Source organism: Capra hircus, chromosome 21, assembly GCF_001704415.2.
Source record: "Capra hircus breed San Clemente chromosome 21, ASM170441v1, whole genome shotgun sequence".
In the NCBI taxonomy this organism is placed as follows: domain Eukaryota; kingdom Metazoa; phylum Chordata; class Mammalia; order Artiodactyla; family Bovidae; genus Capra; species Capra hircus.
In genome coordinates, this window is record NC_030828.1 from 31616489 (window position 1) to 31640978 (window position 24490).

The 24490-nt window shown below is 38.7% G+C and overlaps 1 protein-coding gene and 1 pseudogene across 2 annotated transcripts; one reads left to right on the plus strand and one right to left on the minus strand.

Annotated features, from left to right (window-relative positions):
- On the plus strand, nucleotides 2695–21670 carry RCN2 (reticulocalbin 2). Of its 2 annotated transcripts, none has more exons than XM_018066370.1 (7): nucleotides 2695–3063; nucleotides 3456–3561; nucleotides 6859–7055; nucleotides 15085–15198; nucleotides 18497–18593; nucleotides 20038–20180; nucleotides 20691–21670. In XM_018066370.1, exons 1-7 carry the CDS (start codon nucleotides 2920–2922, stop codon nucleotides 20841–20843), a joined length of 954 nt encoding a protein of 317 aa, XP_017921859.1. In that variant the 5' UTR covers nucleotides 2695–2919; the 3' UTR covers nucleotides 20844–21670. The 2 variants fall into 2 exon arrangements, with proteins under 2 accessions (XP_017921859.1, XP_017921860.1); XM_018066371.1 differs by having other exon boundaries at nucleotides 15097–15198.
- Nucleotides 10167–11399, minus strand: LOC102187269 (annotated as a pseudogene).

The window sequence follows — 24490 nt, forward strand, 5'->3', positions numbered from 1 at the left end:
CCATATTATAAATGAGTCAAGAGGTTTTTAGAGGCCAAGTAACAAAAAATTTATTACCGTGTCATTATTTGAGGGCTTCCCAGGTGGCGCTAGTGGTAAATAATCCACCTGCCAATGCAGGAGACGGAAGAGATGTGGTTTACATCCCTGGGTCAGAAGATCCCCTGAAGGAGGGCATGGCAACCCCCTCCAGTATTCTTGCCTGGAGAATCCCATAGACAGAGGAGCCTGGCGGGCTCCCTGTAGGGTTGCAAAGAGTTGGACACCACTGAAGTGACTTAGCAGGCAAGCAGGTCATTATTTACTATTGTTCAGCTTTTCTTGTGACACATGATTATAAATCCTCAGTTTAGGCAGATTTTCGACTGTCTTAAGAATTCTAGAATTCTATTGTAAATTTAGAATATGTTAAATTTGAAATTTCTAATTTACTAAAAGTTTAATTTTTAGTTGAGTATTATAATGCAAATCAAGACAAGAGATAGCTAAAATATCTTTTTACTCTAATTGCCTCATGAATTTGTTTAAACTGATATTCTGAGCACTCCTCAAAATAATTCTCTTCTTTTTTATATGAGCTTCTCCATTGGTCAAGTACAGAAAAATTATTCTTTCCTTTATTATGCATTTCTATAAATAAATCATAATATTAACCTTCCAACAAATATTTGAATAATAAACCACTTTCACACAGAAATTATGTTAAGTACGCTTTCTTTCCCTGTTGAAAGTCTCAAAAATAAATTATAGCTAATATTTTAAGAAAAAGTTATAACTTTGTTTCCTAAGATAGTGAATGTGAACCATAAGCCTTAAAACAGACACCCATGTTCATATACCTTGACTATATAAAGTTCAATTCAGTTCAGTCGCTCAGTCGTGTCTGACTCTTTGCAGCCCCATGGACTGCAGAATGCCAGGCCTCCCTGTCCATCACCAACTCCCAGAGTTCACTCAGACTCACGTCAATCGAGTCAGTGATGCCATCCAACCATCTCATCCTCTGTCATCCCCTTCTCCCACTTCAATCTTTCCTAGCATCAGGGTCTTTTTAAATGAGTCAGTTCTTTGCATGAGGAGGCCAAAATATTGGAGTTTCAGCTTCAGCATCAGTCCTTCCAATGAATATTCAGGACTGATTTCCTTTAGGATGGACTGGTTAGATCTCCTTGCAGTCCAAGGGACTCTCAAGAGTCTTCTCCCACCACAGTTCAAAAGCATCAATTCTTAGGTGCTCAGCTTTCTTAATAGTCCAACTCTCACATCCATACATGACCACTGGAAAAACCATAGCTTTGACTAGATGGACCTTTGTTGGCAAAATAATGTCTCTGTTTTTTAATATGCTATCTAGGTTGGTCATAACTTTTCTTCCAAGAAGCAAATGTCTTTTAATTTCATGGCTGCAGTCACCATCTGCAGTGACTTTGGAGCCCCAAAAAATAAGTCTGTCACTGTTTCCACTGTTTCCCCACCTATTTGCCATGAAGTGATGGGACCAGATGCCATGATCTTCGTTTTCTGAGTGTTGAGTTTTAAGCCAACTTTTTTCACTCTCCTCTTTCACTTTCATCAAGAGGTTCTTTAGTTCTTCACTTTCTTCCATAAGGGTGGTGTCCTCTGCATATCTGAGGTTATTGATATTTCTCCCTGCAATCTTGATTCTGGCTTTTGCTTCATCCAGCCCAGCGTTTCACATGATGTACTCTGCATAGAAGTGAAATAAGCAGGGTGACAATATACAGCCTTGACGAACTCCTTTCTCTATTTGGAACCGGTCTGTTGTTCCATGTCCAGTTATAACTATACAAAAGGTGTCAATATTTCTTAAATGCCTGGATGGTAAGTATCCTGAGTGCCAGCTCTCCAGGCAGGTGGCAGGGAATGTTTGGGACTGGTTGTAAGAAGGAGCCTCAGGTCTCCTGCAGAGCAATATTAAGTAGGCCAAGTATATGCTAGTCTTAAAGAATAATTTATGTCTTAAACATAATTTACTGAATTATACATTTTACTTAGGGACAGTGGTAAAGAATCCGCATGCCAAAGCAGGAGGCGCGGGTTCCAACCCTGGTGCGGAGGACGCATTGAAGAAGGGCACGGCAACCCACTCCAGTATTCTTGCCTGGAAAAATCCCACGGACAGAGGAGCCTGGCAGGCTACAGTACATGGGGTTGCAAAGAGTAGGAAGCGACTTAGCGACTAAACAACCTCAAACTTGGCGAAGGTCACAGAACTTGTAAATCGCGAAACTGAGCATCAGATACAAAACATCTGGCTTCAGTACCCGGGTTCATTCGTTCTGCTCTGGTCAAATAAGTAAGTAGAGATACATTAAAGATTTGGAAATACAAAGATTTTCCTAGGTACTCTATTGTTTTCATCCAAATCTGCAGCCTTTCTCATTGATGGAAGCAGGGTCGGTTACATGGACTAGACAGGGATCTTCGGGCAGGAATGAGGCTGACTGACAGACACGGCGAGGGTGGAGTGAGGGCGTGTCTTCTGGAGGGTGTCGTGGCGCAAGGAAAGGCTCCCCCGGGGGTCTCCCCTCCCGGCCACGATCGCCAGCCTCCGGGAACCTCTGGGCCCGCGGCAGATCGCCACATCGCCGCGGCCCGCCCCCAGCGCCGTGGGACCCAATCAGCGGCGCGGCCTGGCGCCCCGCCTCGCCCCGCCTCCCCCACCCCCACCGGGGCTATATAGGCCTCGGCCGGACCAGTTTCACCATCGCAGTTGTGGCTCGGGCCTCAGCCTTACAGCGCACTAGTAACTGAGGCCACGGACCTCTCCGCATTCCGTTCCCACCTCCCTACGTCGCCGCGCCGCCTCTCTGCAGCTCCCATCCGAGCGCCGCCGCTGGCGTGGGCCCCGCCTGCTTCCCTCCTCGCCTCACTGTGTGTCCGCGGCTGGCTGGCGCGATGCAGCTGGGCCCGAGGCCCGCCACGCTGGGGCTGCTGCTGCTGTGCGCCGCGGCAGCCAGCGCCGGGGAAGCCGAGGAGCTGCACTACCGGCAGGGCGAGCACCGCGCCGACTACGACCGCGAGGCGCTGCTGGGCGGCCAGGTGAGGCGGCCAGACCGGGGGCTGGGAGGGTCGGGCCTCGCAGCGCGGCTGCCGCGGGCTTTGTCCCCGCGGGACAAAGGGGGCGGCCGGGCGAGGCCTGGTCGGGGCAGCCTGACAATGGGGGCCGGGCGGGGCGCTGCTCACTCTCGGATGGACCCCGGGGTCTGTAAGCTCGTGAAAATAGTGCGGCCCAAGAGCCAGATCCCTTCTACTCTCCTACAAGGGGCAGGATCACTGAGGGGATCATTGGGGGCAGGGCCCTTGGAGAGCAGATATGGGTCACCCCAAAAGCCCTCCGCAAGGGAGGTCTCTAATAGCTCTGTTTTTCTCCACCATTTTGCCCTCCTGATAGTAATGCTTGATCCCCCCTGTATATCGCTTACCTCCCAAAGGAAGAAGTCGATGAATATGTTAAACTCTCCCCCGAAGAGCAACACAAAAGACTGAAGTCAATCATAAAGAAAATTGACTTGGACTCAGATGGCTTTCTCACCGAAAGTAAGGACGTCCTACACAGCTAACAATGGAGACATCCCTTTGTAGGAGACAAATAACGTTTAAGCAGGGTGTCTGTTGAGTGTAGATGACTAGTGTTGCAGTCAATTAGAGATGCTATGTGAGAGGGGTAAAAAGGACATGGGGAGTAGGTTTTATACCTCCAAATCTTTAGACATAGGATACCAAGTAAAGCTCAGTGCTCTCTCCAGTAATACATAAGCATCATTGACCCTGGTGTTCAGATCATACCTAGAGCAATTGCCGGACTCCTCACATGACTTTTTATCAACGTCAACAATGTGATTCATTTTGGAGAAACAAACTAAAACCTTAAGGCATTAAGTTTATTGCTCTTTTGATAAATGCTTCATTAGAATCTTAAGAACTTGCTTCTTTTTATAAGCAAGTGGAAAAGGACCTGTTGCGTGTGAATTGTGTTTATGACAGATTATTATAACTCGGTAGGAACCATATAATCATTATATCCACCTCTTTTTGTAGGGGTGAAGAAACTGAAACCCAGAGGCATAAGTACCTTCCTCAAATGAGTGGCAAAACCAGGATTAGAATCCATATCTCCTTCCCTTAACTCAGTCTTTAATATCCTTCACTTAAAAAAAAAAAAAAGAGTGCTCTTAGGTTCTAGAGTCAGGAACGAAATGCACAGATTATTAAAAGAATATTCTAAATAAATAGCTGTGCACCTGCCTCTCCCCATTGCTTAATTCATTTGAAAAACCCTATCAACTTTTACAAATTGATCCTCAACAAAAATTCAGGAGCTGTTTTGCTATAACTGTCATTTAAATGCTGCTTAACATCTGAAGAATGAAGTTGCTAGAGAGAATTACAAGCTGATTGGTAAATTCAAGATGTGTTGTCAATGAAGTGCCCTCAGGTGTGGTCACCAATATTAAGGTTTTGCTCCTTCTATGTGAACAACAGAGCCTCTAGACTAATTATCCAATAAGAATAGGTCCAACTTTGGATTCATTAGAGAGTGCACAAGATGATTTGGAAAACTTGGTGGCATGTATCTGTAAGGGCCTATATATGTTCAACTATTTAATAGTAAGCTTTAAAAAAATTAAAATTAAAAGAAACTTAGTCCAAATCTTCATTTAATAGATGAGAAAACAAAACCTTGAGAGGGTAAACTTAGCTCTAACAGCAGAGCTGAAGTGTGAAGCCCTGTTTCTGGCCTCTGTTCCATTCTGTATCCTGTTATGCCTGGATGATCATTCCGCTTGAGGACTCTCCAGGAAGTTTTGCTTATTTGCACGTTAAGGGCCAGGACTGGACTCGGGTTCTTGAGAGACAGCAAAGTTCAGTGGAAGGAGTGTGGGCTTTGAAGCCAAACATGGGATTTGAATCTGGACTCTGCTACTTATCAGTTATGAGTCCTCAATTTCTAATGTCAATTTCCTCAACTGTAAAGCAATTATTATAATTGCCTTGTTTTGAGAATTAAAGACAGCATCTGTAGAGGACTTGGTATAAAGTAATTGTTCCATGGTTACCATAATTATTCTACCCCAATTTAAAGTTTCAGGAGAGGCAAAGTATTTTTACTTTTCTCTATTCACCTCACTTGGAGAAGGCAATGGCACCCCACTCCAGTACTCTCGCCTGGAAAATCCCATGGACGGAGGAGCCTGGTGGGCTGCAGTCCATGGGGTCGCTAAGGGTCGGACACGACTGAGCGACTTCATTTTCACTTTCCACTTTCATGCATTGGAGAAGGAAATGATAACCCACTCCAGTGTTCTTGCCTGGAGAATCCCAGGGACAGGGGAGCCTGGTGGGCTGCCGTCTATGGGGTCACACAGAGTCGGACACGACTGAAGTGACTTAGCAGCAGCAGCAGCATTCACCTGACTTCCCCCAGACTAACAGAGGAATACTGTTCTTTAAATGGTGTATTATCTTTAAACCAAATGGGTACTCTTGCTATTCTTACAAATATGCACATTTTTCTCCCCTCATCCCCTTTTCTCTATGATGCATATGCTAAATATCTCTGCTGCTGCTGCTGCTCAGCCACTTCAGTCGTGTCTGACTCTGTGTGACCCCATAGACGACAGCCCAACAGGCTCCTCCGTCCCTGGGATTCTCAAGGCAAGAGCACTGGAGTGGGTTGCCATTTCCTTCTCCAAAATATCTCTATAGATATTTTAAAGTATTTTAAGATAGATTTTTAAAAGTTGATTTGAAAGTGGACATTTCTGATTTAGAAACTTGTCCTCCATGTTTTCAGATACCCAGTTAAGACAAAGCTATTACAAGACACACATAAATCATAATTGCTACCCATAACTTTGTTAAAATTTCCTCCAGATGATTTGACATAGTTAATGGTAATATACTGTAACAATATTTCTCAAACTTCCGTCACTTGAGTGCATTTTTCAGAATTTAGATCATACTTACTTATCTATTATTTCCTTAATATAGTCTTACTTCAACTCAATGTAAAATGTATTTTAAACTTTATATTTTGTAAATGAAGAACATTTTTTCTAATACGTATTAAAATAAGTGGTTAGCTATTCAAATATTTGTGCTTCCTGAGAGATCTGTGGTAATTAGCAAAGGAAAAGTTGCTCAGTCATGTCCAACTCTTTGTGATCCCATGGACTATACAGTCCATGGAACTCTCCAGGCCCGAATACTTGAGTGGGTAGCCTTTTCCCTCTCCAGGGGATCTTCCCAACCCAGGGATCAAACCCAGGTCTCCTGCATTGTAGGTGGATTCTTTACCAGCTGAGCCACAAGGGAAGTCTAAGAATACTGGAGTGGGTAGCCTATCCCTTCCCTAGTAGATCTTCCCAACCCAGGAATCAAACCAGGGTCTCCTGCACTGCAGACAGATTCTTTACCAACTGAGCTATCAGGAAAGCCCAATTAGCAAAAGTTATCTGCAATTTTTTGGATAATATGTTTTAAAAGTCAAGTGCTTTCTTGGCCAATTGGTAGTTTATTTAATAAATACTTGTTGAGCCCGGTGCTTTCTAGTCATTTGGAGTACCTCAGTGAAAAAAATATACCAAAACTCTCCATACTCAAAGGGCTTACATACTGGGTAGATCACACATAACATTCTTAGATTCCAAACAGCTCTCCTCATCTCCTACTCTTGTTTCTATGAACACAGCTAAACCAGTTCTCACTCAAATATTTATAAACACTAAAGTTTTTTTTTTTTTTTTATTGTTTTAAAGAATGTTTAGAAATCCTCACTTCTCTTAAGTATCAGAATTACTGTCACATTCATTATGTTCTGGGAAATTCTCATAGGTGAACTCAGTTCATGGATTCAAATGTCTTTTAAACATTATGCTATGCAAGAAGCGAAACAACAGTTTCTTGAGTATGATAAAAACAGTGATGGTAGTGTGTCATGGGATGAATACAACATTCAGATGTATGATCGGGTGATCGACTTTGATGAGAACACTGCTCTCGATGATGCAGAAGAGGAGTCTTTTAGGCAGGTGAGTATGTGTGCACAAGCTTTTTCTTTTGATCATATTAGTTCAGTTTCCTGCATGAGTGAGCACAAGAAGCCTGAGGTCATCGACTGGATTGCCTTGTTCTCTAGGCAATCACCTGTTCCACCTCAGTGGTCATTTTGATGTTTCCTTTCTAGCCAGATTTAGCGCTCTTATTCTGGACTACTTCAATTATCCCTGCTTCTTTTTCTTAGCTGCATCATTTGTTCTCATTTCCTGGTTTGCTTTTTTAGTGTATTTTGAATATGTTTCACAATATTTTATTTTATTGTGTTATTGAACGGTTGGTTTTGTATCATATTGGAAGATTATAGAGGCCTATTCCCATTTCTAAGTACCTAGGTTTATATAGAATAACTAAACATTTTAGAATTGTGGTAAGATACACATAAAATTTACCATTTTACTATTTTTAAGTGTGCAGTTCCATATTTTTTTATTATATTCACACTGTTGGCAACCAATCTCCAGAATTTATTTCATCTTGCAAAACTGAAACTCTAAACCCATTAAAGTGTTAGTCACTTAGTCATGTCTGACTCTTTGCAACCCCATGAACTGTAGGCTGCCAGCCTCCTCTGTCCATGGAATTCTCCCGGCAAGAATACTGGAGTGGGTTGCCATTCACTTCTCCAGGGGAATCTTTTCCACCCAGGGATCAAACCCAGGTCCCCTGCATTCCAGGCAGATTCTCTACCATCTGAGCCACCAGGGAAGCCTCAAATAACTCCCTGTTTCCACTTCCCCCAGCCCCTGGCAATCACCGCTTTACTTTGTGTCTCTGAATTCAACTACAGTAATTCCCCAGCATATGAACGAGTTCCATTCCAAAAATGCATTCATAAGTCCAACAAAGTTAGCCTGTACCCAACAAACAGAATCAGCTATACAGTATTATAATAGGTTATAATATTTTTTGCACAAATAATATACACAAAAATACAAAAAAATTAAACAACTTTAATCTTACAGTATAGTACCTTGAAAAGTAAAGTAGTACCAGCTACATCACTGCTGCTTCTATGCTTGCCTCTGGACATCTTGGGCTTGAAATAAGGAGACTGTACTACTGTATTTTATACAGTGCCTGCATGCATGCTGAGTTGCTTCAGTCATGTCTGACTTTGCAATGCCAGGTTCCTCTGTCCATGGGATTCTCCAGGCAAGAATACCAGAGTAGGTTGCCATTTCCTTCTCTAGGGCATCTTCCGACCCAGGGATTGAACCTACGTCTCTTATGTCTTCTGCCTTGGCAGGCTGATTCTTTACCTTTAATGCCACCTTCAAAGCCCGTACCCTGTACAGTAAGGTACACAGAAGCATAAGCACTTGGAGAGGATGCCTGCATGTGACTGTATGCCAGACATGTGAATTAGCTTAAGTGATTGGACAGGAAGACACATGTTCACATCTGTGAAAGCTTGCAACTTGAAGGTTCATATGAATGAGACTTACTGTATTCTAGGTACCTCATATAAGTGGAATCATACAGTATGTTTTTTTGTGATTAGCTTATTTCACTTAGCAGTCTCAAGATTTGTCCAGGTCATAGTATGTGTCAAAATTTCCTTTTAAAGATAATAATATTCCATTATATGTATATATCACATTTTGTTAACCATCCATCAATCAATGGTGAGTTGAGCTGCTTCATCTTTTTGGCTATTGTGAGTAATGTTGCTATGAACATGGATGTACAAATATCTGTTTGAAATCCTGCCTTTAATTCTTTTGGGGGTACATCCAGAAGTGGAATTGCCAGTTCATATATAGTAATTCTGTTTTTAAATTTCTGAGGAACTGCAACACTCTTCCATAGTGGCTGCACCATTTTAAATAACTTATTTTTAAAAATTTAGTATCACTGTGAGTTGTGGTGTGTCTCATGGTTTAATTTGTTGAAATATACTTCTTAAGCATAGTTGAAGAAGACATATTTAGGAATTAACAGGAACTTTTAAAGACTTAGTAATTAGTAGGGACTCTTTAAGACAAATTATTATAAGCCTTAAAAATTGATATTGTGAATACTTTGTATTTCAGAGGTAGTTTTAAAGACTTTTTTTTAAAAGAGATTTTTGTATGTGGAAAAAATAAACTCAAACAACTGTTTGCAAAGGCTGTGTCCCAAAATATTAGTCAAGGGTGCTTTGAAAACTTTTGAGCTTCCTCTGTTGGTATCTACAATTTAGTTTTTACTGTGGCCATACTGTAGCATTGGATATGCTATTTATTTTAGAACCATATTGGCCACTTGAACTCTGTAGGTCATCACTAACTCAAAATTGGTTGTTTCTCTTCTAAGGATTGTCCACTAAAAAAATGCACAACTTGAGAGTTGTGTGTTGTTTTATTTGAGGCAGTATGAGGACTGCAGCCTAGGAGACAACACCTCAAATAGCTCTGAGAAACTGCTCCAAAGATGTAGGGGGGAAGGAAAGGACAGTATATATGTGATTTTGGTAAAGGGGGAGTACATACAGTCAAGCACATTTATTTTTTTAGAAAATTTCTGCTGGTCTTATGAAGCTTCTGCTAGTCATGAGAAACAGTTGTCCACCATGAAGGATTTGAGTGCTTTTCTAGAGATGAGGAGATATAAGAATTGGGCTCATAAAATTATCTCCTGAGAATATCTAACTATCTGAAGACCTGTCCTGCCAGTTTTCCCAGAACTCAGAGTGCCTTTCTTCTGCTGTCCGTCCTGAGCTCCTTCAGAGGGTGCTGGAGGCAAGCAGCTGCAGCAGCACAGGATTTAATCCTGTAGAGGTAGATGGCAAGCACCCGTGGCAAGTGCCAGTTTGTGGCTGACATGATAATGCATTGGCTATGCCTGTACCGCCAGTGAGGAGGGTAAGGACTCCAGCTTTGGGGCCAGTCAGCTTGGCTTTACATTCAGCAAGCGCTTCCCCAGTGGCTCATCAGCTAAAGAATCCACTTGCAATTCAGGAGCTGGAGGAGATGCGAGTTCAATCCCTGGGTTGGGAAGATCCCCTGGAGGAGAAATGGAAACCCACTCCAGTATTCTTGCCAGGAAAGTCCTATGGACTGGTGGGCTACAGTCCAGAGGGTCGCAAAGCATCAAACGGGACAGAGCATGCATGCAACACCACATGACTGGTGCACCTTAGTTTAAATTAAGCCTCCTATGCCTCAGTTTCCTCGCATCTAAAAATGGGGATGATAACAGTATGGAGAAATAGTAACAAATAGCAGCAGTTGAACTGGTAAATCCTTCTATGTTAATGTGAAAGAAAATTGTTGAAGTAAACACGTGAGTCACATGTTTATCTCTAATACTTACGTACAATCAGCTTTTGGAAGTTGTTTAAGCATTTGTTAACTGTATCAGCTTTAGAACAGACAAGATTTAATATATAGGGGGAAAATATCCTCTTTTTCTCCTTATTTGGGTCTTCATCTTACAGCAGACTGAAAAGAGTGTAAATCAGTGTTTTCACTACTGAGTGCTAAAAAGAAAACAAATGATAATAAGACCTAGAATTTGTCTATCTGCTAGTTATTCTCCTTTACTGTAGGAATTAACTCATCTTAAAAGCATCGTTCACATTCCAAGATTTTTTCTAAAACCAAACCATGGTATGACATTATGACTTCTTTGCCAGGGGATTAATACAAATGTTAAATACAGTATTTTAAAATCTTACCAGAAGTAGATTCTGTGTTTGTTTGTTTTTCATCCAAAAGATTTAATTGTTATCCCACCAAAAAGTAGGAAAATTGTGTAGTTTTTTAAAATCTATATTCTTTGTAGAGTGGAGGGTGAAATGTAATAATACATGATGGTATTGAGAAGAAAATCTTCACTTCGAAGAAATACGTGACTGGTTACATAAACTGTTTATGAGCAGTTGTTTTTTTTTTTTCAGAATGTCTGATTTTATTTTATTTATTTTTTAAACAAGCTCTGGCCAGTTTTATTAAAGAAAAATTGTACATGATTTACTTTTCACCAGTCTGGTCTGGCATGCTTCTAATAATATCAGAATCACCTGGATCAATGATAGCCAGTGTGCATACTCGGTAGTATTTTCCACATGCTGTGCCCAGTTCGATATTATTGCCACTGTAGTGATGGACACCAGTTTTGGCCAACATGGCGTAATACTCTATTTCAGATTTCCTCAAGGCTGGGCAGGTGTTGGCAAGGATGACCAGTTTCGCTTTGCCTTGTCTGATCATTTTCAGAGTCTGTTTGTACCCCAGCACGTACTTTCCACTTTTCATAACCAGCTGGAGCCTAGAGTTGATCTACTCCAGTGACTTTTTCGTCTTATTTGCGGCCACCATCTTCCTGCCTTAGAAGCGGGACGCCCCCAACCTAGAACACAGAGGACAGGACAGGAAGTTTACGATCTGAAGTTCCAAACCGGCAACTCCCTGGGCACCGCGCGCTGCCAAAACCTCGGCCAGCAGGAGCCCACTCACCCAGAATGTCTGATTTTAATGCTGTGTTTCCCAGCCAGGTACTCAGGACATGTTGATTATAAGACTGTACTTTTAAAGAATGAATTAGATGGACCTTATAGCATAAAGGAATTAATGGGTCCCTGAAATGAACACTTCTCAATGGGAGTCCTATTGGTCCTATTGCTTATTCTTCAACAACATAGGAATAGGTCTCTGCATGAAATTCTATTTATAATACTTGGTTAGAATTATATATATATTTACATATATAACCCACTAAAAGTGGATGTGGGATGTAAAAATGAACCCAGACACAACTGCGTGATTCTGCAAAATAAAAAATAAAAAGATGAAGAATGCATCGATCTTGATCAAAGTTACAGCCTAAACATTGTACCATAAAATAATCATAAAAAGTAATTGGATATCCAAATAAAATGTTTCTGTATGGAAGCCTATTTAAAAACAAAAATCAATTTGATAGCTGAATTATATGTTACTTTTAACGTTTTCATATAGAGAATAGAGATAACCTGGAGTAATGACTCGCAGGCTGTGAGATGCCGGAAAAAAGTATTTCTTTATGACCTGATGAACAAGTATAGTCAGCACTTTTAAGCAGGATGATTACAGTTTGAGCACCTACCTGACAAAAGCTCAATTCCTGTCACTTCTAAAGCCAGCTGCTGAATGTGCATGTGTAAGCAGGATTTATTTGTGTAAGATACAATCATGCATGTGGCTAATCAGAGTTTTAAGACCTAGACTTTTGTTCTGTTTTCACAGGTTATATATTTCCTCATGTAAAATCTTTAGTCTACCAAAAGATGGCAGTTTTGTTCTTCACAAGTTTCTGTTACAATGTAAAAATAAATGACTATAGTAGTTTCCATCTTTTTACTACTGTGTATAGCACTTTCTATGTGCTAGAACACAAGGGTTTTATACAGAAAAAAAAAAAGTGTTGAGGTTTTATGAAGCTGACCGTCCTTTGTGGTCATCTTTTAGAAATTTGCCGCTTTGGAAAAAGTTTTTTGGTGTATTAGCTTCTTTAATATGAGTCTCTAATAAATTGTGTTCTTTAAATGACCAAAAATAAAACTTTTAAAAATCACTGTATTTTTTAAAAACCTGAGAAATGTAAATGGGAAAAGTGCTTTTTTTTTTTTTTTTTTTTTAAGAAATCTCAGCTGTTGAAAGAGATCCTTTCTTTCTATAGGCAGATTTGGCCAAATTCAGCTCCCTCTGCTGAAACACGAACCTTTTTGCTCCAGATTGAAGGGTTCTTTCATAAGGAAATCTAAGCACTTTAGTATTTTGAATAGTGATTTATTCAAAAAACTTGATTGACTCAGCTAAGTACCTCAAGTTCTTGTTTTTCTACTTTTCCCCATGTTAAACCTGAACATAACATGTACATTATTTAGTTATTTAAAATTATGAAACATTAAGTTAAAAGCAGCTATTTGGAAGCATTTTTTTTTCTCTGTCGTGATTGGGTGAATATAACTGGCTAGTGGAATCTGGGTGTTTAAAAGACAAATTCCTTGGGGAAAGAAGTGAGCCTCTCTACTGTAAATCAGTCATCGTAAAAGAACTACTGTTTCAGTAAACGAGTGCTACCTAACCACTAGTATTCTAAAAAATTGAAAAGAGCATTTCTTTTCAACAGTGAAACACATAAAAGTTTCTAAAATATTTGAAATTGTGCTTTTTAAAAAATGTGCGGTTTAATACACATCAGTTTATAAAAAGGAAAATTATTCCTAGAAATTTCTCAAAATAAAATGTATGCAGGATTAGCAATATGCCACTATTGGCTTCCAATACTCTTAATTACAGAATTACCTTTGAGAAAATTGATTAAAAGCAGCTTTTTCCCGAATAGTCGCTGCTGCTTGGTTTCCTACTAGAGTGTACTTGAGGGGAAAGGAAAGGAAGATGGACATGACAAAGTAGAAAACGGTATGATTATTTAACTCAACCCCAAGATAGGGGCTTTTCAGCTTTTGATGTATTCATCTGGACATACAGAATTAGCACTATAAAGAGCCTACAAAGAGTAGACTTCCAAATATTTACCAAAAGTCTTCTCATAAGAGGACTATTTTTTGAAACCTGTTACAGTGTTTTTGAAAAGTCATTTTGAAGACCAAAAACAGAAATAGGCACACCAAGAACTAATACATAGTCTAAATTCATTGCTTTGGGGCCATTCAAAAAATTACTGCAATTGTTAAAGAAGATAGTGTGTAGTAGTATAGAAAGAACAGGAAGGATCCAACTTCAATATATTTTAGATGTTTTCCTGACATCCCTTTCAATAAGTCATTTTAATCTCAGTTTTTCCATCCATAATAGTAACATGTAACATTTATTGAATACCTAATATGTTTTCTAATTGCTTGATAGGAATTCTCATCCCAGTTGCTTAATAGAGATTTTTTTTTTATTATGAATTGTTCAGTTTATTTAAACTGAAAAAAAAAAAAACAAAAAACAGTTCACTGATTTCTCTCATTTCCCTACCAGCCACTTCTGGCAGCCACCTGTCTGTTCTCTCTATCTGTGAACTTTGATTTAGAGGGATTTTTTTGTTTGTTTTTAGATTCTACATATGAGAGGTCATGCAGTATTTGTCTTTCTCTGACTTATTTCACAAAGTGTAATGCCCTTGAGGTATATATACATGTTGTCTTAAATGGCAAGATTTTATTCTTTATGACTGAGTAATATTCTACTATATATATATAATGGAATATATTATATAATTTTTTTATCCATTTATCCATCAGTGGACATAGGTTGTTCCCATGTGTTGGCTATTGTAAATAATGCTGCAGTGAACATAGAGGCTTGTATGTCTTTTTGAGTTAGTATTTTCATTTTCTTTAGACAAATACTCAGAAGTGGAATTGCTGGATTATCTGGTTGTATAGCATCCAGGTGTCAGGTGCGCCTCACTGTGGTTTTGATTTGCATTTCCCTGATGATTTATGATGCTGAGCGTCTTTTCACGTGCCTGTTGGCCATCTGTATGTATTCGGAAAACGTCTATTCAGACCTGCCCATTTTTTTAGTTGGACTGTTTATTTTTCTATTGAGTTGTACACGTTCTCTATGTATTTTGGATATTAGCCCCTTATCAGATAGATGATTTGCAAATATTTTCTCCCATTCAGTAGCTTTCATTTTCTTGATGATTTCTTTGGCTGTGCAGAAGCCTTTTAGTTTGATGTAGTCCCACTTGTTTATTTTTGCTTCTGTTGTTTTTGGTGTCAAATTATCCCAATTGTATATTTGAGGAGCCCAAAGAGGTTAAGCAGTTTGCCCTAAGTAACAAATTAAAAAGTGGCATTGCTGGGATTCAGATCTGAGTCTCTCTGTGTCCCTGTACTGCTTCTAGTAAATGCTTGTTATTTGCCCAACTTACCGTCAAAGGGATGATGTGAAGATAAAATGTGATAATGGATATAAATGTACTTTAGAGTTCACATAGCTTGTATTTTTCAAAGTATTTTTAATGACATTATGGGATGAATGAGAAAACCTTTAAATGTTCAATATTTAATTTTCAAAGCTTCATTTAAAGGACAAGAAGCGATTTGAAAAAGCTAACCAGGATTCAAGCCCTGGTTTGAACCTTGAAGAGTTTATTGCTTTTGAGCATCCTGAAGAAGTTGATTATATGACGGTAAGGAAGAAAAAATTTCAAGATAACTATTGAATAGCCCAAACTTTAAAACTTACTTTTACACAGTAATGAAAATGAATTATATACAAAACAGAATTTTAGGAGATGATCTAAACTTCTTGCTTCAGAAAAGGCGTGGGAAGAAGGAGGTTTTCTGGTGGAGTGGGGGTGTGTACAGGGAGGGAGAAGGTAAGGAATGAGGTTTTCTTAATCTCTGAAGTATGTATGTGTATCAGTCTGTCCCTGGCTACTTTCTCTTTCATAACTGGGTTATCTTCAGCCTTCCTTGTTGTTTTGTAGCTTTCAGACTTTCGCAGGTGTTTCAATATTAGTAACACTAGAACTTCCTGTTTAGTTTACAAGGTTACTTGTGAAAACTTTTGGTCTGGGAACACTATCACATTTAGATCCCTTTTCATAGGGTATGGAGGTGGGATGAGGTGGGGGGATGCAACTGCTAATGACTAATAATGTTTTTGCAACTTTAGGCATAATAAGTCCCCTCATCCCTTTAGTACTTAAAAGAAGTACCAGCTCTTCAAAATTTTGTTGAACTCTAGGTATAATTCAACACTGATTAAGTCCCTGCTATGACTTGGGAAACTTCTTGAGAGAGAAACTATCATATTGGAGAGTAAACATTAACATAAGAAATGGCTTTTAAAAAACAGACTAAACATTTACATTGAGGTCTGTTGCCCGGCATCAGCCCCCAGCTGTGTGGCTTGGTTCCCTGGACATTTCAGGGAGGGAAGATGCAGCTTTTTGCTTAATGGGTCATGGTTGGATGCCACTGCCTTGATAGCAGGACTGCAGATACATTTTTCTCTCTAGCTCAGTAGCAAGACACCACCATCAGTGCCATTTCTCTTGCCATTGTGAGGCTTTGGATTTCTTACTTTCCACAAAGTACATGACCTAGTTTGAGAACATTGCTGGGCACAGTTTGTTTTTACGTGCCAGAATTAAGTAAAGATAAGCTAATTGAGCCCTAGCATGGTAGGCAGAGGATGTTGGATCTTGATTATCTGGGGAATAAGGAACAGTTGAAGACCAAGGAGGGAAATGACCAGTGACAGCAATGAAATAATTTAGGCATTATGTGTATGGCCCTGGAATAGAAAGTGGCAATGGAATGAATTGATGAATGACCAACATTTTGAAGAAAGCACAGACAGGAATGTTGACTGATGTATCATGGGAGGGGAAGAGGGCAAGAATCAGAAATGACTCCAAGGTTGGAAGCTTGAGTAACAATGATGCAAAAGCAGTACCATTGCAGAATGGGATATGTCAGGATGGGAAAGGATGGTCTTTGTGCTGAGTTGGAGTTGACGGCAGCACACGAGATGGGTGATCCTAAGACGGTGTCTCATTCAGAGCAGCTCCATTGATTTCTGTTTACCTTAATTGTCTGTGGATCCTTTTTTCCTTTTTTTCCCCTTTAAGGGTATGTAGGATGGGAAAGGGCAGAATATAAGATCAACTAAGTGATTCTACTTTGAATTAAAAGTTGGAATTTAAAAATATTTTGATTCACATAGTGTTAAAAATTATTTTAACCAAGGCAGCATTCTTGAAATAAGTCTGTTTCCCAAGAGGATTACTTGAATGGAGGAATAATCATTTTGATTAGTGATTCTTTTATTGGATCACAGACTCCTTAAAGAAAAATATGATGCAAGCTGTGTACCCTGCCCCAGAAAAGTCCTGAACATGTCCATATTCATACACATAAAATACTGGGTTATAATTTCAAGAGATTCTCAGATCCTCTCTCCAAAACTAATCTTTGGGTCTCCAGGTTAACATCCCCTGGTTTCTGTATCAAAAATCTGTTATATTTGATTTTTTTAAAAAACTAACAACTTCTACTTAAGTGTTGCTTCATGCAGATGTAGATAAAGCCCCTGGATTTGTCTACAATAAGAGACATTTGAGAATATATTTCACTGTAGTTGTGGTGCTGGAATCCAGGCTGAAAAAGTATTCAGGCAGCAGCAGGTAATGAGGAAATGAGAACAGTAGATGTAACCTCTGAGAGGAAAAGAAAGACCAGGATGGTGGTTAAAGAGTGCAACAGAGTCGTGGGAACTTGACTGTTTTTAAAGGCATAGAAGGAGGAGCTAGTGGAAAGGGTTGGAGAGGCTGGAGTTAAGAGTAAAAGAAAGCTCTCAGGAAGTGGGGAAGTATGGGATCTAGGAAGAGAGTTGAGGGCTTCATCCTGAGGGGCAGAGCCTTAACTGCTGAGATCAAAGAGAAGGATGAGAGGAGCAGGCATCAAAAAGAGGTGGTTAAAGGTGAGGATGCAGTGCTGGGAAGCAAGGAAGGATTTCTCCCATGCTTAGAAAAACAGGAAGTCTTTGCCAAGAGCATGTTGGAGAGAGCTGGGGTAAGGCTTAGAGAAAACAGAGATGTCAAAAAACAGCCATAGAGTGTTAGGGAAGCTGAGGCAGAGATAAACTTCCAAGCTGCAGTGAGAGCCCACAGAAGTGGCAAAAAATAAATTTATAAGGATTAGGTTTATATTTGTGTATCTTCCTCTGATTCTGGAATAAAGGAGAAAGTGATGTGGGTCTGCTGTATAGCATGAGGGCTGCCATAATCAGAAAAGTCTCCAAGGGGGCACAGGAGTGTAGGTAGGCAGGCACTGGAGCAGGTCATCTTGGGAAAGCATAGCTGGAAAGCGTGTGATCTTTGGGTCAAGAGGGATTAGTTGGGAAGGAGCCTTAGAAAGAGTCAGGAACAGATTTGAGGGCAGTCTAGGGTGGATGAGGGTAGATGGCTGGAAGAGGAGGCAAGGAAGTTGAAGTTATATAGGGTACTGACCCATTTCAGGCAACAGTTCTATGCAGAGACATCTGAGATGAGGGTTCTTTTGGCTTGTTAATGGATTGGCAGGAAAGTGAAATTAAAGACAAAGGTAGTATAAGATATCATTCTTCAGAAGGAGGTAATGTGCAGAAAATAGAAATGTGAGTTTATTGCCAAGGTTATTCAGGAGGGTGAGGTAGAGTGCTCAATAATAGAAACTTAAGGATGTTAAATTCTAAGCTATTAATATTTGGGGTTTTATTCCTGCTTCTAATTTCCAGTGTTTAGAAAGATTGCATGGCAAGTAGAGACAAAATAATTATTCCTAAAGAATAATTAGGATAATTATTTCCATAGTAGGATTAATTAATTATAGTAGAAATAATTCAATAATTAATTCTATAGTAGGATTGATTCAGATGGTGATGGGATTGAAACTTTTGTGACAGATTTTTTTTTTTTTTTGTGAACATACATGGAATAGGAATTTGTCATTCAAGAGGCTTTAGAAGAACATGACAAAAATGGTGATGGATTTGTTAGTTTGGAAGAATTTCTTGGTGACTACAGGCGGGACCCAAGTAAGTAGGCTGGGGATGTGTGGAAGGAAGGGGGGAAAAAGGAAGAAATTGAAAGATAGTCTTGCTCATTGAGAGCTCTGTTTGACAGAGGAAAATGGAAGAATGGGCCTGATACCTCCTTGTTCAGTTCAATAAAATACTAGTGAAACAAAGAGACGCAGCTTATCTGAGAATGCTGTTTTGCTCAGTTTTAGTTCCACATGTAGAGCCAAGCATTTTTCTTCCTTTTCAAACAAATACAATGTAATTATCAATTCAAATGCCTGAGGAAGTAAAGGTTGATACTTTTAAACAGACTCCTGTACGTTTGCATGTAGATCTTAGAAGAAAAAAATAAATAAAATCCTATAAATACTAGAGTAAGACTGTGGAAAGTGGCTTACTGTTCAAAATTTAAGGAAGTTTTATATGCAGCTTTTTTTTTTTAATTTTAAAATCTTTAATTCTTACATGCGTTCCCAAACATGAACCCACCTCCCACCTCCCTCCCCATATGCAGCTTTTTGTATAAGCAGCTGTCTTTTCAGAATTTTTGCTTAGCGTCACTTACTGTGAATGTCACTTTAAAATTACCTATGGCATTACTTTGTAAGAACACACAGGAAGATTTAGTCACATGATGTTCATAAAACCATTACCCAGTTCAGACTTCAGCCAACAATATCAGAACAAGTAGCAGCAGTTAGCAAAATTACTAGTTTGTGATAATATGTAACAGTTAAAAAATTTTTTTTCTCCATGAGATTTTTACATAGACTTTTTTAAAATCTCCATCTGTTTATTTATTAATTTTTTAATATAAATTTATATATTTTAATTGGAGGCTAATTACTTTACAATACTGTATTGGTTTTGCCGTACATCAGCATGAATCCGCCACGGGTGTGCACAGGTTCCCCATCCTGAGCTCTCCCTCCCACCTCCAGGTTCGATGCATGATACGTAGACTTTCATCTTTGGTTTTTTTTTTATTTTTTTTTCACTTTTTCAGTTGAGTTTTATCCCAGAACAGTTTTATAACAAAGCTGATTAGTTTTTCTTTTTGGCCACGCCACACAGCATGTGGGATCCTAGTTCCCCGACCAGGGCATTGAATCCACGCTGCCTGCATTGGAAGCACAGAGGCCCGACCCCTGGTCTGCCAGGGAGGTCCCTATGCAACAGTTCTACATACGCCCCCTACCTTTTGAACCTCCCTCTCATCTCCCTCCCTATGCCACCCCTCTGTGCAACCATTTTAAAACTCTTGAGTATCATTTTTGAAAATTACTACAAAGTTTGCACTTATTTCAGCCCTTTACAGTTAAATGCTTTATTTCTTGGGGCCTCCTTTCTGTGGTAAGCTGTAAATTCATTTCCTCTATCTGGGGCTATATCAGACTCTTTTGGGATGCCTGTGATATTCTTGTGTATCCATGTTTATGTTCTTTTTTAATGTTAATAGCCGCAAATGAAGATCCAGAGTGGATACTTGTTGAGAAAGATAGGTTCATGAATGATTACGACAAAGATGCTGATGGCAGACTTGACCCACAAGAACTGTTGTCCTGGGTTGTGCCCAATAACCAGGGCATTGCGCAGGAAGAGGTAAGTATTACAGAATGACTCTCTCATCCCCAGAGTTGTGCTATTATAGTAAAGGAGATTCAGAATCGTAAGCCAAAGAAGGAAGTAGTGGAGTTATTTAGGATCGATGCATTGCTATTTCTTGATTTAAATCTATGATCTGTTTTAGATTGTCAAAGAGACAAGGAAGTTAAGATGGTATTATGTATGAATTCAATAGTACAATAGAATAATGAAAGTTGGTATTTACCTCTGGGGCTCAAAATGGGTTATACTAATTTTTCTTGACTTTGAGATATCCTGAATTGGATTTGCGTTGGGAAGAGACAGAACCCAGCAGAAAGTAAGAAAGGAGGTAACGAGAAATGCTGTAGACAGACCCAGTCATGGTAGTTAATACTTTTAGGTACTTAGACAATAATGAGTACTTGGTATACCTGAATGATTTTGACAAATCAGATCCCATTAAAATGTGAACATCTTGCTGAAAAATACTCATTATGCTTGACACCTTTTTGTTTTATTTTAAAGGCTCTTCATCTAATTGATGAAATGGATTTGAATAGTGACCGAAAGCTCTCCGAAGAAGAGATTCTGGAGAACCAGGACTTGTTTCTTACAAGTGAAGCCACAGATTACGGCAGACAGCTTCATGATGAATATTTTTATCATGATGAGCTTTGATCCCCGGGTGTATCTGAGTAGAGCACGGGCTCCTTTTATAGTTTGTTACCAGCTTTACTTTTGTGATAAAATGTTGATGTTATATTTTACATTCTTAAGTCTTACCAGAGTCAAAATTATCTTAATGTACATTATAGTTTTGGCCTTTTAGGAGAAAAGTAAAACAAAAGCCTGATATTTATTTCCAAATGCATTGAAGAAATGAAACAATGTTGTGCCATATGACAAAAAAGTCTTTCCTAAATAGCCCATCTGTTTAGTACTGTATTGTGAAATATTTGAGTTCTGTTTCCATACTTGAAAAAAAATACCAGAGGATTTCAGAGATGCCTGAACAATATTATTTAAGTAGTATGTGACTAAGCTATCAATTTTTTGTTTTAAGTAGGTTTAACTTGGGAACTGACAGAAGGACATTGTTTTTAGATTTAGCATTTTGTTTTAAAACCTTTAAAGGAACCTTAGAAGGACTTATACCTCACATATTAATGTTGAGAAGTTCTGCTTAATTTTAAAATGGTTTCTGTAAAGGGTTTTATTGTATGAAATAGAACTTTATATTTTTGCATATGTATAGATAGTAATTATATTTAATGTGTAACTATAGCATTACGGTGTGTGGAATTTGACTTTGTCCAGAACTCTACTCTTTTTTTTTTTTGACTGATTAAAATGAAATGTCCTATCTTTTTATATGTTTGTTTGATTTTTCTTTGTTCTTTCAGGTAAACCTTGAATTCAGCAAAAGTTTTGTTGTATTATACATTACCTCACCTCATTTATTCCTGTATTTGAGAAGTAAATTCTCTCAAAACTTTGTTAAATTATATTCTTGCTTCATGTTCTTATTTTGGTTTTTTTGGATTAAAGAATCATATTGTGATTGAATGTACACCTGACACATTTCAGTTGCTAGTATAGCAAATGTGGTCTTGCTCTCTCAGCCTGGAAACAATCATAAGGATTACACAGGTTGAAATTACCAGCAGAGCCTGAGATCAGTCATACTGAAATTAAAATCACACTTGATAAGCATTTGTCCATACCCATGCAGTCAGTTTTAACCTTATTCAGGAAGTTAGCTTGTTACCTTTGTGGGGAGTAAGAACAGTGAGAAGGTGAGAAATTTATTTTTTTCCTAGCTTTAACTCACAGTTTCTGTTTTCTTAAATTATCTGTATTTGTGGGTGAAGAGGCCAGCTATGCATTCTGTTAATCTTTTTCCAATCTGAAGTTGTCTCTTTTATAGCATGCACAGCATTGGGAGACTCAGCTAGTTTTTATGAGTAATAGAGAAAACCTGAAACTCTTTTCTGATAGAATTAACTGTCTGCTTACCTCTCTATTGCTCCCATTTTTGCTGATATGAGTTGTGAATGCAGATTATAAACTCTCACACTTTAATGATAGCTTGCTTACCCTGGTGGCTAAAGTACATGGTTTTCATTTCAACTTACGATACTTGTCTGGTTCTTTAAGAATTAAAAGATACACAATTCTCACTCATCTGCCATTTGTCAACCTTACTGAAATTAGGATATTTGGAATTACTAGTTTGATTAGCATGATAATCATTTGTTTTTCTTACTAGATTCTCCAAAATCTATACCAGAATTGTTAGAGGATCAGATACAGCTTTTATTTTAATCTGATGAGTTAAGAATTAGCATTCTACATTCAGCCTTGATTTCACGTGGATATAAGAATTTTGGTGACATTATTAGTGGTCATCCATATCTGTACTTCTTTAATCCCTGGCATAAAGAAATTATACTTTCCAGTCCCCATGTGGGTGAACAAGGGCTGGTTCTAACCAATTAAATGTGAGTGGAAGTAGTATATGTCATTCCCAAAGCAGACCAGTGACAAACCTTTGCCGTGCCTTTGCCCTGGTGTTGTAAAGGATGCCTTACTTGAAATGGTGAAGCCACAAGATCAAAGTAGTCTTTTTAAAGGTTTCTTGCTTTTCGGCTGCGTTGGGTCTTCATTGCTGTGCAGAGGCGCTCTCTAGCTGCGGCAAGCTGGGGGCTACTCATCCTTGCCGTGTGTGGGCTTCTCTTGTTGCAGAGCAGGGGCTCTAGAGTGCAGGCTCAGTAGTTATGTTGCACAGCTTAGTTGCACGTGAAATCTTCCCAGACCAGGGATTGAACCCATGTCCCCTGCACTGGCAGGTGGATTCTTTATGGAAAGTCCCGAAATAGTCTTGATTACTGAGTGACCCCAGGAAGCTCAGGTGGACCCTCAGTGGACTTTGCATGATCAAAAAATAAGACTTTTATTATGTTAAGCTGCTAAGATTTTGGTAAGAGCACAGCCTATCCTTGCTAAGAGAAGATTTAGTATTAAATAATTGGCTTTTATAAGCATTCAGAGAAAAAGAATCTGCTTTGAACAGAGTTTCTATAATTCAGAATAGAAAAGTTTATTTCTTTTACTAATTCAAAATAGAAAAGTTTATTTTTAATGCTTTCATTGGGATTCAAGTTTTAAACAAGCCTCTTTAAAAATAAAGCTTTTATTTTAATAGAAATAGGATAATTTGAATTTATTCTTATAGAATGAGACTTTTTGAATTATTTGCTGATTCTGGCTGAAGGACTTAATAACTTCCTTTGTTTGACTCCAGGAACTACTTCAAAATGGAAAAGCTGACAGTATATACACAAATCAGTTCATACATGTTTCTGATTGGGCAAATATACAGGACAGAAAATGACTTTATAGTTTGTGATGTGAACTTAAACAAAGCTAGGACATTCAGTTAGCCTTACTTAGTTCTTTCCTTTTTTTTTTTTTTTTTTTTTAATCGACTTACTTTAAAGTCTTAGCAGTCTTAAATTCTCAACAAAATTGAGCAAAAGGTAGTGATTCCCATAAACTCTGCTCTTCACACATACACAGCCACCTCTACTATCAAAATCCCTTACCAGAGTGGTGTATTTGTTACAACTGATGAATCTACATTGACACATTGGGGAAGGAAATGGTAACCCACTCCAGTATTCTTGCCTGGAGAATCCCAGGGACAGAGAAGTCTCGTAGGACATTATTATCACTCAGAGACCACAGTTTAGGATTTGTTCTTGACGTTGCACACTTTGTGGGTTTGGACAAATGTATAATGACATATCTACCTTTCTACAGGGTAGTTTCACTGCCCTAAAATCCTCTCTGCTCTGCCTTTATTCATTCATCCTCCGTCCCAACCCCTGGCAAACACTAAACCTACTGTCTCCTTAGTTTTGCCTTTTCCAGAACATCACATAGTTGGAATTATTACAGTATATGTCCTTTTTGGGTTCCTTTGCAGTTTTAAATTTATGCATTAAATTATGCATTTATCTCTCAGGTTTTTGTGTTACTGTATTTCCTTTTAAGTGAGAAATTTCTTCTTTAAAAAACTTCTATAAGATCTTTTCAAGTTTAAAAAATTATTTGGGAAAGCAAATTAAAGTCAAGTTCTTGAAACAAGTGTGATAACCAATGTGCTTCATTTCAACATTGAGTTTTTGTCAAATAAATATTTGGCCAGACTTTCTGACTGCTATGAAATTTTTTACAACTGATATCAGTGAGTAGCTCAGCTACTTAAGGGCATCCAGAACAGCTACTAAAATGTCTCAGTTTTATTTGGGGGAAAAAAAGGT

Coding starts and splice junctions, on each gene's coding strand:
- RCN2 (XM_018066370.1), top strand. CDS start 2,920: ATGCAGCTGGGCCCGAGGCCCGCCACGCTGGGGCTGCTGCTGCTGTGC. Junction 18,594..20,037: donor TGACTACAGGCGGGACCCAA/GTAAGTAGGCTG, acceptor TAATGTTAATAG/CCGCAAATGAAGATCCAGAG. Junction 20,181..20,690: donor AGGGCATTGCGCAGGAAGAG/GTAAGTATTACA, acceptor TTTATTTTAAAG/GCTCTTCATCTAATTGATGA.